We start from the raw sequence: 13,832 nt of genomic DNA, 5'->3' as shown, positions 1-13,832 counted from the left end.
ATAAACTGTATAAAATTACAGACAAATTCTTGCTCCTAAGGAAACGAAGGCTTATCGTGTAAACTATTTTTAAAAATTTAGTTTTCTGTTCCAAGTGAAATATAGTGATGCCTCTCCTTAGTTTTATCATGTGTGTTTGCTTGTTGCGTGTTTCAGTGTGACGATACAAGAAGAGTTTCCCTTCCCTTTTATTCTAGACAATGAGAATACTGTATTTTGTATGAGTACACAAAAATATTTACTTTAATTTTCCTCTGTGTAGGATGTACTTACGGTATAATCCCGGTTTATGGAAACTCGAATTATCTGAAATAGTAAATCCAAAAAACATGTACTGTAATGCGCGGGAGTAATCGCGAGGACGAGAGCGCGCTAGACTATGGCTAATTCATATGCTATAAAGATAAACTATTACAGTACTAACTACATATAGATGTGCTGTAGTCCTAAAAATGTTCATTTAACTTTCAAAAACTAAAACCACTGGCGTAACAGTCCTTAAGTCATGAGCCGGCCTCAACGCCATATGTTAACGACTGGTGCACCTACGTCAACGTGAGTGACGAATAAGTGGTCAACCCATTGCGTCATCCTCCCGCCAACAGGCGTATCATTCTCCAGTTTTCCTCACAACGCTGGGCGGGCGCCAAAAATTTGGCGTACTCCAGCCAAGTATTGAACCCGGGATCACGTGGACATGAATCCAACGCTGTAGCCACTAGCCTATGGAACTCCTTAATTTAACTTTAATAAAGAACGTAATTGTAGCCTACAAAGAGAGTTTTAAAGTTATTTGCTCTTCAAAAGATTTCAGATATATATATATATATATATATATATATATATATATATATACTGTAATACTGACCCGGCAATAGATATCCAAAAAATGTTATCCGAAATAACTCCCCTACTTTAGTTCGGTTATCCGTGGTTATACTGTATTATTATTATTATTATTCGTAGTAATCGTAATCATAGTGGTAATATTGTAAAATGGTACATTAGTATAAAAACTGTAAACAAAGTTCGAGTAACACATGGCCTTTTGTTCAGTTTTTGCGGCGGGAAGGGGGCAAAGCCGGTATGTCCCTCAAACTTGCTTCATGGTCTCTTCGTGATTGGTGCGTATGACAACATTGATCATAGGTGCGCAGCACGACTTCACAATTATCTTTTCATGGAACAGAAATTTATATATATTTCAAATTCCCACTATAGGAGAAGTTGGTGAGCCTCGTAGAGTTGTCACTAACATTTCTTGTGTTGATCAAAGTAACAGAAAAGTGCCAGAGCTTCCAGACAATTGCAGTGTTAAGTGTGTAACACTATCATCGAAGGAACCATCTGTGCCCAAAGCAAACCAAAGCACCTCTTTACAAATGTCACGTTACCGAATCTCTATCTGAGTGGAAAGCGGAACAGGGATATATAAACCACATCCTTACTGATAGAAAAGATGGACCTCTAGATCTTTCCTGAATAGCATTCCATGCTTCAAGAAAAAGATTCTTCATCATTCAAATTAACTTTAGCTCTCTGTTACCCCTATTCAATGAAAGTTCTTCTTCACCGTCAATGCTCAAGCATGGAATAGAACAAATAAAAAATTACAACATTTTTAAATCCAGGACAGATTCATGTGATATGTGTGAACCAACCTCTATTTGCTTTGACTAAATCCATCCAGTGGAACTGGCCTGATTCTTATGGTGAGTCGAAGTTTGTAGCCATGTTTAGAGCTTTTCATATTGAGCAGGCCTTTTTGAAATTACTTGGTCACATTCTCGAAGGTAGTGGGTGCACTAGCTCGGTAGCAAATTCTGGAATCAAGACAGAAGCAGGAGCGGAAACGTGTTTTAAAGTTACTCATGCCACAAAAGCAATAGCAATTTATCAGACGACTGCTGCGGTTTTATGTAGTCTGCTCCATGAAGCATTTACACAAGGAGATTCGGAGATTTCATTTGATGAATAGATTAAAGACAAATGGTCAAAATGCCTAACTTTTCGATTCTGGCTCCTAGTGCTAAGCTTGGACATACTACTTTTGTCTTTCGTTACTTTGATTAGGAATGATAACTACGAACTATTCGCACAAACGCTGAACAAGTTAGCACCTTGAGTTTTGCTAATGGACCATCACCACTATGCTCATTGGTTACCAATCCATATAAAAGATTTAGAACAACTAAAATACACAACACCTAGGGTACACGATTGCTTTTGCAAAGGTGAATTTGTTATCAATAAAACCAACAATTCTTTTTCTGCCATCGCTGTGGATCAAGGTCATGAGCAAAACAACGCCATCGTAAAAGGAAATGGTGGTGCTGTAGGTCTATTGCAAGATCCAGCCATGTTGAGAAGATGGATGCTGTCTGGACCTCTATTACTTAGTACTCTTGATGAGTTTGAGTCAACAAGCAAAATGAACAGTACTAATAGATCTTTTCACCACGAACAGTACGCTGTTTACCAGAGTAAGTTTCAGGAGTAGAGAGAAGATTTAAAAAGAAGCTTTCTTGAGTTCGGATATAACGTCCTCGTTTGCAATAAAAGGGAAAGAGACTGTCTGAAAAGTGTGGAAAACATTCCCTGAAGCTACTGAAGCCTTCCAAACAATCTCTATACCTCAGCAGTCTATTTCTGACGAGACTTTTTAAGTTTTCGAGAAGTTCACTGTTTTACTCTACTGCAAATACGCAGAAGATTTCTTAGTCAATCACCTTAGAAAGTTTCTTCTTCAAACAGCCGCAGTCTACAAAGTCTTCCCCCTACAAAAGATACACTAAGGCAACATTGCCTTCGTTCAACATACCAGGCAGTTACAGTAAAGCCAGAAGAATGGAGATGGACCATTGTTGATGGGCAGTGGACAACAGTCTGGTCTTCTCTTCCCCCTATTATGGAAGCCTGCAGAGAATTCGTTAAATACGGTTGCTACGGATGTGTTGCACGATGATCTTGTTCAAAGGCTGAAGTTCCATGCACGCTGCTTTGCACAAAATGCACTGCTAGTAGACAGTGCAACAATAAATACAATATAAAAGATTGAAAGAAGATCAAGAATCATGAGAGTTGTACAGAAGCAGTTAATATTTTAGTTGTTAGTAAAAATTTATCACATTAATGTAGTATTTCTTCTAAAAATAATTAAAATCACTGCTGTTTATAAAAACGAATCTTTCTTTACACCTACGGTACGCCGTGGGAAAAAGGATAATTTAAGAAAGAATAAATAGTCACTTATCAATGAAATATGTAGATAAAGTGAAAAAAAACCTGGTTTTGAAAAGTGGCAGAACCCATAAAGTATAGAGTTGAATGTGTAAGGATAGAAAAGTTTCCCCTTAACAAGAGCTTCCATGTTTTTTCATTACGTCACTAAGTAATATATCGAAATGGTGGTTGCAGCAAGCATTAACAACGTATTTTTGTGGTATGTTAGGGCTTGCGTACTTTCACCTGGGGCCGCTCTAAGAGGATCCTAACATCTAAAAAAAAAAATTATTTCGCGCTTTCCCCAAAATTTCCCCTTTGACGTACTTTATCGGGACATAAATAATATTGCATTTGAAAGATTACATCATTCTGAAGAGATTGGCGTACGAATCATAAAATTTGGATGCATTGTACTAGCTCAAGGAATTTTCCCTATTGATATATATATTCATATATATTGAGATATATATATATATATCAAAGGATCGTAATTTTCCCTATTGATATATATATTCTAATTTTAAATAGGATTGGGAAATATTTTTTCCACGTCACTTTATTTAAGATACCAAAATCATATTTGGCAAAAACATTACCGATAAATAAATATATTTTTCAGGGTACAATGTGACTACGTACTCTAACCTGGGTCGCTCTAGGGGTCCCTAAACTTCTAAAAAGGTATCTTTTCCTGAGAAATTTTCCGATTTCCCCAAAACTCCCCTTTTCTCAAACGTTATACAGACTTGCACCATTATGCAGTTGAAAGACTGTTTCATTGTTAAAAGAATGCAGTACTAATAATTAAATTCGGACGAGTAATGGCTACTTAAAAAAAAGTCAATACGGTTTCTCATAGCGGCCATCTTATATGGTCGCTATTTTGATGTTCTACACGTATTTCGAAGTAGATCTTCGGCTCAAATGTTACATTTTGACGTAAACTATGAGCACAGAAATTGGCATGTTCCAATCAAAAAGTGCAGCATTCCTTGCTGTACCCGACATACTATTTTCCTGTTCACCTGAGTGGACGTTATGCGATAAGGGTATATTATGACTTAAATAAAACACCTATTTATTTTATGAACTTACTTCAGTCTGTACTATTGTTTACGCAAACTAAAATATACAATGGAAATTTAATTGTAGAACACTTCACAAGGTTACAGTTATGACTTCTAGTTGTTACCATTTCTAATTGCTATTATTGCTTCTATTATTATGAAGCTAAAATCTGCATGAAAGTAAATCAATTCCTACCAAGTAGTTGTTCTTTTTCAAATTGGGAAACTACAAGTAGTTTCTTTTACTTCCTTGTGTTGAAGTTTTCAAAGTAATCGGGACGCACGAACACATTACATTTTTACAGGCGTCCTTTCTCTTCCTTTTGCATCCTACATCATGGCACCTGTTTGGACTCTTCACTTGCATCAGTTTTGACCAATGTCCACCCTCATTGTATCTTTCTTCCCGTAGTGGTTTGGAGGAACATTTTTTCACAATGGGCAGAGTGGCTGCAGATGGTCGTCCTCTCTTGCTTCCTTTTATGCCTTGTATTCCAAAATTAATCAATGCTCGAGCAACTTTAGCCTTGAATTCCAGCCAATCTTTATTACTGTTCCTCAAAGGTTTGTATATTATCCAACCATTTACAACAGTAACAACTATAAAGTGGAAGAACAGCCTTGTGTATCACCTCTTGTTCCTCCTGCGAGGAGGATACAGTGCCACCAAATGATCCATTTTGTCAACACCACGCATGTGAGAGTTGTAAATCTAGACCGAATGCTCCAACGTTCTGCTCTGTCTTAAGTTCTTTTCCGTAACAAATAGAAGCAATCTGAACAATGGATCTATCAAGTCACCTTGTTACAATTATGTTGTCACCTGATGTAACTTCTTCTGACGTCTCTCTTTCCATATTTTTTTTTTAGTTCCTTTTCAGGTGGGAGTACTGCTCAAGCTGCGTGCAGACAGTTTGATTGATATGTACGTATCTGTACCACAAATACAATTCTTTTACAGTTCTTGGAGCACGATTCTATTTAAACATAATCTCTTTCTGGTTATTTCTTACTAGGGACGTACCGATAGCATTTTCTCACCGATAGGCCAAAATTTGATATACAAAGACAGAAAGCAGAATTTCATATTAGGTTCGACACAAAAAAATATCGTTTCTCTAAATTTAATCCAGCTCACATAAAATGAACTAAAAAGCAGCAAATACGTATACGTATAGTGTATACTTAATTCTAAGAGTCAGTGTTTGATAGTTAGAGTGATAATGTACTTTGATAATTACATTGTGTTTACTAGTTGAATTGAATTGAATTGATTTTGAGTTTAACGTCGCATTCAGCAGCGAGGCTATTTGAAACTTGGACCTACTTATTAACGTGGAATCCGAACCACATGAGCTCCCGCCGGGAATCGAACCCGGGGCTCCCACTCCAATTGTGTTTACTAGTCTCTGTTACATACATACATGCAAACGGATACTACCGTTACAAATTTTTATTGTTTACAAAATTATGCGTGCTGAACCAGGTGTTGCTGTGTACACCATTTAAAAAAAGAAAAAAAGAGGGTTATTTAAGCGAAGTCGAAAACGATAAAACTATTTATTAACTTGAGAACTAATGGTTTTTAACTAATAAGTAAGAGAAAATAATGAGAAAATGAGCGTCTTGTGGATTTCTTCCATAGCATTTTCTTCTGAATCGAAACCTTTATCTCGTTTGGGATTCAAATGGACGGGTCTGCTATCCTGACCATGAGCGCCCGAAGGGGCAGGGCAGGTTGGGGCCACCCCCCCTGGCTCACGAAAATGTATAGTCTACGTAATATAGCAAACCACGTATATTAAATACCAGACGTAATATAGCAACCATGGAATGCCCCACTCCTAGAAAATTTTCTTTGGACGCCCGTGATCCTGACTGATGATCTTTGGCTCTTCTTTATCTCTATTTTGGCATCGAGGGACAAAAAATATCAGTTGAGTACGGGTAGTGCAATTCAAAGGCCTACACATACATAAAAAATCGATTGTACAATTAATAATTATTTAGATCAACTTTAAGTCTAAAAGAAACCTGTGAAATGTAAGTGTCACTTAATATAAAACAAATTGAAAATAGTTTGGAAAATATATCGGTAAATATCGGTGTCCATTTTCCGATACCGATATATCGGTACATCCCTATTTCTTACAAATAAGCTAACAAAACAGCAAGCATAAATTAAAATAGTTTTACGCGTTAAAGCACATTGTCTACCTCAGTGGACAAACAAATATAGCACTTTTCATTACTAATGCACAATGTCCAGTAGAGTGGACAGGTGAAAAAATTTTCGTCACGCGACATACATAGAAGAAATACATAAAATAACATGCACGTTGTATTCGTCGTGCATTTATAACTAGTATTTGAAAAAAAAAAAAATACATACCCCCTTCGGGACCTCCTCCGTTTAATCTCTCGTGATTCTTCGCCATTCATCTTTCTCTCCTTTCCTTCTCGACCATGTTCAACGGAACTAATAGTTCTTCATGTAGCCAACAGATGGTGCAATTATTCGTTCTAAAACGTCAGAGCGAAGTCCACTAGAGTGGACGCCGTGCGTTCTCTTGAAATTTGCAGTCAAAACTTAAGAGAAATGTCAGCCAACAGCACGTGTCCACCAGAGTAGATAATATGCATGAGAGGGTTTTAGTATTTTAACTTTCATTTAAGTAAATACATTCATGTTCAAGTATTTTATTATGAAAACCATGTGAACATTTCAACTCGTATCCATTTTTAGTGGAAATCATGTACTTTCAGATTAGGTTAATGTGCATGAATATATGAGAAAGGATTAATAAGTAAGCATAACAATTTATAAAGAAGAAATTGTCATTTTAAAATACTTTTCAACATAGCCGCCAAGTCTTTCAACATATTTTTCTCATCCTGACACAAGTTTCAAAATACAGTACATTGTTCATAGCCCGTAGACCATCTTTTGGGAGCATAGCCGTCTGCGCACAACCAATTTGACTAACTAACTAACTCTATGGCCTATGGAACCCGGAGGTTCAGTGCCGCGTTCACAAAAGCTCTCCACTGACTTCTATCCTTAGCTAATTGCATCCAGTTTCTACTTTGTATTCCTATCTCTGCGAGATCCATCTTAATATTGTCCTCCCATCTGCGCCTAGGTCTTCCTAATGGTCGTTTTCCTATGGGTCTACCAGTCAAGACTTTGAAAGCGTTTCTACTTTCTTCCATTCTAGCTACATGACCTGCCCACCTAAGCCTCCTAGACTTGACGACCCTAACAATGTTGGGTAAACCGTATAAATTATGTAGTTCCTCGTTATGAAGTTTCCGCCATTTCCCATTCCCGTTCCTCTTGGGTCCGAATATTCTTCTCAGGATCCTGTTCTCAAATACTTTCAGTCTATGTTCTTCCCTCAGAGTAAGCGACCATGTTTCACAACCATATAGAACAACAGGCATGATTATCGTTTTATATATTTTAAGCTTCAAATTCCTCGACAGAATTCGCGACGACAAAAGATTTTGAACCGAATAGTAACACGAATTCCCTGCTTTTAGTCGACATTTAATTTCTTCGTGAATATGATTTTCGTCTGTTAATATTGATCCTAAATATTTGAAAGTATCCACTTTATCAAAAGTACTATTTAATATTTTAACGCCTCCACAATTTGCCGTATTACGGTCCCGACGCACTTCCATGTATTTAGTTTTCTCTGCATTTACTTCTAAACCCATGTCCCTGCAAGCGTTTAATAAGATCTCTGCATTTATTTCTACTGTTCTCCTATCATCCCCTATTAAATTTACATCATCAGCATATGCCATAACCTGGTGAATGCCGTTCAACTCTAGGCCCTGGTTGCTATCTTTGATTTTCCTTATGGCGTATTCCAGCACAAAGTTAAATAATAATGGCGACAACGCATCTCCTTGTTTCAGGCCATTTTCGACGTGGAAGCTCGTGGACAAAAATTTTCCTACCCGGACTTTACTTTGGGATTCACTTAAACATATCTTAATTAATCTAATTAGCTTTCTCGGTATTCCAAGTTCTGTAAGAACGTTGTATAATGTTTCTCTCCTAACCGAGTCGTAAGCCTTTCTAAAATCAATAAATAGTTGATGTACCGGGGTATTGTATTCCCACTTCTTTTCGAGTATTTGGCGAATGGTAAATATTTGGTCGATAGTTGATCGATTTCGTCTGAATCCGCACTGATAATCTCCAATAATTTCATCTGCGTATGGGGTCAATCTTGCTAACAGAATATTTGAAAGGATTTTATAGGATGTTGACAGAAGAGAAATGCCTCGATAATTATTACAGTCAGTTTTGTCGCCTTTCTTCTGAATTGGAACAATGATTGATTCTTTCCACTCTTGTGGCAATTCTTCCTTGTTCCATATAAGGAGAATGAGTTTGTGTATCTTGTTCCACAATTTTTCGCCTCCAGCTAAAATTAACTCAGCCGGAATTTCATCTACACCCGGAGATTTGTGTTTCTTCAATTTCTTTATAGCGGCTTCCACTTCTATTCGATTGGGTTCTGGAATATACGGTTCTGCGGTGTGTATCTCCTTTTCTCCACGCACATTAGTTTTTGGCTGCGTGTTCAGCAAATCGTCAAAGAAATCTTTCCATCTATTTAAGAGGCTATCCGTATCGGTGAGAACTGTTCCGTCAGATTTCTTTAATATATAAGCACGAGGTTGATAGCCTTTCTTAAATTCGCTGATCCCCTTATACATGTCCCGAATATTTTTATTTTTACTATTATCTTCAAGTTCCTTAATTTTAACTTTCAAAAAATTCCCGTTTCTTTGTTCTAAAAGTTTTGGAAGTTTCCCGCCTGATATCTGCGAAATTTTGTGTAGTTGTTTCATTCGGATTTTGTAGCCACCGTAATTTTGCCTGTTTTCTCTTCTCTGCTAGTTTAATGCATTCTTGGTCGAACCATGGTTTGTTCCTACGTATTTCCGCGTGTCCCAATTTTTCTATTGCTGAACTTTTAATGCTATCTCTAATTTCAATCCAAGTATTCTCAACACTAGTGCACTCCGAGTCTTCTAAAACCGCGAATCTATTCGAAACTTCAATCTGGTATTCCTCTCTTACCTGGCTCTCTTCTAATTTCTTTAAATTAAATCTCTCCGTTTTCGGACATTGAATATTACCTTTATTCAACGATAATCTCTCCCGTATTATCGCTACTACCAGGTAGTGATCAGTGTCACAATCAGCCCCTCTAAACGACCGGACGTCAATTATGCTAGATTGTCTTCTTCTATCTACTAAAACGTGATCAATTTGATTATGTGTTTTTCCGTCTGGTGATGTCCAAGTGTATTTATGAACGTCGCGATGTGGGAATTTTGTACTCTTCACGATTAGGTTTTTGGATGTTGCAAAGTTCACGAGTCTAACACCGTTGTCATTACTTTCCTTATGCAAACTTTCGTTCCCTATAATCGGTTTGAAAATATCCTCTCGTCCTACCTTCGCATTGAAATCCCCTAGTAGAATTTTCATATGGTATCGCGGGAGTTGGTCAAATATCCGTTCCACTTCTTCGTAAAAACTGTCTTTTATATCGTCATCCTTATCTTCAGTTGGGGCATGTACATTTAAAACAATAATATCACACCACCGTCCCTTGAGAGTAATAAAAGAAAGTCTATCAGTAACAAATTCAACCCGTTTAATTGCTGGTAATATACGTTTATGAACGAAAAACCCTGTTCCTAACTGGTGATTTTTATTTCCTTCTCCGTAAAAGAACGTAAAATTTCCGGAATTCTCAGACCCATTTCCTTCCCACCTAACTTCCTGAACTCCTACTACGTCCATTCTGTATTTCTCTAACTCACTCGTTACGGATTTTAACGCGCCTGCCCTATACAGACTCCTAATATTCCATGTTCCAAATCTCATGTCCATTTTCTTTTGCTGATGTCGTGCCAAGTTATCAGTCCTTGTCCGAGGCTTTTGTGAATGTTTCTGAACAAGTACCTTTTTTTACAGGATGAGGGTGTTAGCCTTACCCAAACCCCCAAGCTGGAGGACCACTCCTAGTCGTCTGTCCGCGACTGCTTATTCAGTATATTCGCAGCTAACCTCTATATCTATAGGCCTTCTCCTCGATCTGCAACCTGAGGACGCGCCATGCTGTGGTGACAGGAACCCACGTTACAACCAATTTGACTTCGTCATCAAAATTGAAACGTTGGCCTGGCAAGAATTTCTTCATCGGATCAAAAAGTAAATAGTCTGAAGCTACCAGATCAGGACTTTACTGGCCCGTGCTCGAGCATGTCCCACCCAAATTTCTCAAGTTTCTCACGAACAGAAGCAGCAACGTGTGGGCATGCATTATCATTAAGAGTTTGATATTTCTTGAATTAATGTTAGAACGTTTGTCATGTAGCGTATGACATTCACAGTAGCCTTAACCCATTTCATATCCCAGAATACGGACACTAGCACTGTGTTTGCAGATTGAGTCTCCTGGAATTTCTTCTTTGGTGGGAATCGATATCTTTCCATTTCATGGATGCCTGCTTTGTTTCAGGCGTGTAGTGATATGCCCAGAACTCACCTGTAACGGCACCTTCCAGAAAAGTGTCCTTCAGCGTACCGTGCAAGGTGTTCCAGGTATGTTTTATCATTCGTTACCCCTTATGGACGTCTGTGAGGTTCTTCAGTTTCACCGGGCAGTTATTTTACGGAATTGCAGTTCGATATGCACCACAACATATACTGAACCGTACGAAATGAAGAACATGTTCGACAGTGTTCGGAGATGGATTCGCTGGTCATTATGGCTAGCTCGGCCCGCCCGGCATGTGCCGAACTTGCAAGGTTAACTCGGCTCTCTCCAAAAATTTACATCGGGTCTTGCCTATACGTGCACTTTATTTTCTTGTGAATTTCACTCAGGATTTGTTCTTCTGTCTACGGCAAACAAACTGCGCCTCTCTGCTCTTAACAAGTAGACGACTATAGGACATGTACCATCTTTGCTGAGTAGTTTAGCTTCTACCGCTAGAGATACAGTCTTGTTCAAAAAAAACTGGACCACTCGCCTTACTGTACGTTAGAAGGCCATATTCTGGCAAATATATGTGAGAAATTCTAATACTTCCGCAGTAAATATCTCAATTGGCCAAAGGAAATCTACATATGTTTGATTTAATTCCAACTGTTGGTAAAATTAGAGGGCTTTTCAAAGAGAAGTGAGTGGTCAAGTTTCTTGAATAACACTGTTCATTTAATCGATCAAGTGCCGACTATAGTGATGACATCAAAGCACTTCTCTTCATATTTCACATCCCAAATCAGCATAATATTGCGTGAAAAAATTGTATATTACTTATTGATCCGCCCTTGTATTCTCCAGCTGGTTGAGTAAGTAGGTATTGATAATGTATTTAATAAAAAATGTACTTCAAGTAATACATTGATAATGTACATTAATACTAAAGTAAAAAGGATTAGCAAATATTTAGAATACAATTAAATTCTATTGTCTGGACAGTGCGTCAAATGTAAAGGATAGTAGTATCTACATGGGGTGTGATTTGAGTTTTAAGACTGGGATTGTAATTTAAAAGTGGCTGTACTTACAGGCTATTGCGATTGATCTCCTTCAAAGTAGTCCCCTGCTGCCTAAACACGCCAATTCCAACGGTGTTTCCACTTCTAGAAGCATTCCTGAAAATTATCTATCGTTAGAGTGTGAAGAACTCTCTCCGGATGTCTTCAATTGAGTCAAATCTATTCCCTTTCAACGACAATTTTAATTCAGGAAACATTTAGAAGTCGGCAGGGGCCAAATCAGAGGAATAGGAAGTTGTGGAAGCACAGGAATGTTGAATTTGGCCAGAAATTCCTGGAGCAATAACGTACAATGCGCCAGTGCATTGTCGTGCTGAAGGACCCAATTCTTGTCTTTCCAGAGGGCAGGCCTTTTTCTCCGCAAATTTTCGCGCAAACGCTGAAGGACACTTTGGTAGTATTCGTGGGTGACTGTCTGCCTCCTAGGGGCAAATTCATGATGCACGGTACTCGTAGAATCGAGAAAAGAAAAAAACTAACGTTGTTTTCTCATTCGACCGACTTTGTCGCGCTTTCTTCGGTCGTGGTGAATCTGGGCTCTTTCACTGAGAAGATTGGGCCTTTGTTTCTGGGTCACACCATAAACCCATGTATCATTACCTGTTATTACTCTATTTAACAATTCTCGGTCCGTTTAGGCCCGATTAAGCAGGTCTTGAGGCACTTAAATTCGCTGTTGTCTCTGCTCATGTGACAGCAATTTCGGAGTGAATTTTACGGACACTCGATGCATGTTCAAATTGCCAGTTATCATTGGCTGAACCGCATAGAAACTTTAATTTAGGTGATCAGCCATCTCCCTAATTGTAAGTCTACGGTCCGAGTGCACTAAATTGCGACCTTTCACAATGTTCTCCTTGGTTTTTGACGCGGAAAGCCGGCCGGACTAGGGGGTCATCTTCGACTGAGTCGCGGCCATCTTTGAATCTGTTAAGCCAGATAAACACTTTTGACCGGCTCAAACATTTATGTCAAAAAACTGTTTCTAAGGATTCATAAGTCTCCAAAGCAGATTTCCCGATTTTAAAACGAAATTTGAGACAAACACGTTGTTCCATTTGGTTCATCCATTTTGCGAAATTAATAATCCGCTACGACACAGACACACGCCCGCACTTAACAGGTTGCTATGCTGTACTGATCAAAGATAGCAGCACGTATCAAGGTCACACCAAGCCACTGCTTTCACGCTGACGGGCAATTATATCTACTCCTCTTGAGCAGTAGCGCCACCTGTCTTAAAACTTTCCAATCACATCGTGCACTAAATACTAGGACGAAATTAATAAATTAGAAACGTGAAAACTGTTTCATTCTTTCTATATTTTAATATCATTGATGTTTTTCTATTTACAGAAAATAAATGAAAACTTAATAAGTGAATGTCCTCACTATCGTACAGCGATTGTGTCTTTAGGCCAGTTAGCGTATACCGTTCCGGATAAGTTTGCTATTCAGATCAGAAATGTTATATCTGAAAAGGTAAGTTCTTTATTTATTATTATACAGAACATAGAGAATATTAATTTTAAAGCAGCACGGTGCTGGATCACGAAAAACAAAATCACAACATTATTCTGTGTAGTATTTACAAGAAACTACCAAAACTATTTTCAATAACATGGCGTAATGCGTATTTGTTTCTTTTTGGCAGTTCACATCTTCTTGCTTTGTAGAGGACAATTTTTGTTGCTTTGCGGTTGAAATTTTGGTGAACAAATTGATAACACATACATTCAAAAATACTCACCTTGTCTTTTACCATCCTGTTACTGGTTCACTCCAAAAATCACTTAACTGTCGAATTTTTGGTTAGTGCTGTGAAGATTGTCAAATTAGGTAAGAAAAAGTGGATTTACTAGAGACAAAATGAATGTGAATTAATTACATAAATAATAAGTAGATACACTAACATATTAACACTTGGACACACAAAT

At 37.9% G+C, this 13,832-nt stretch overlaps 1 protein-coding gene across 7 annotated transcripts in view; it reads left to right on the top strand.

Moving 5' to 3' along the window:
* Positions 1–13,832, top strand: part of LOC145674318 (sister chromatid cohesion protein PDS5 homolog B-B-like) — a 271,993-nt gene that overhangs the window by 147,460 nt on the left and 110,701 nt on the right. For all 7 annotated transcript variants that reach the window (XM_081744213.1, XM_081744214.1, XM_081744217.1 and 4 more), the window contains one exon: positions 13,252–13,377. In XM_081744213.1, coding sequence (XP_081600339.1) covers positions 13,252–13,377 — 126 coding nt within the window. The remainder of the gene's footprint in view (positions 1–13,251; positions 13,378–13,832) is intronic.

The sequence above is a fragment of the Thermobia domestica genome, chromosome 17, assembly GCF_964235325.1.
Source record: "Thermobia domestica chromosome 17, izTheDome1.hap1.1, whole genome shotgun sequence".
Classification (NCBI taxonomy): domain Eukaryota; kingdom Metazoa; phylum Arthropoda; class Insecta; order Zygentoma; family Lepismatidae; genus Thermobia; species Thermobia domestica.
The sequence above is the reverse complement of the archived record's forward strand: the minus strand, read 5'-3'. Positions and strand labels throughout refer to the sequence as shown.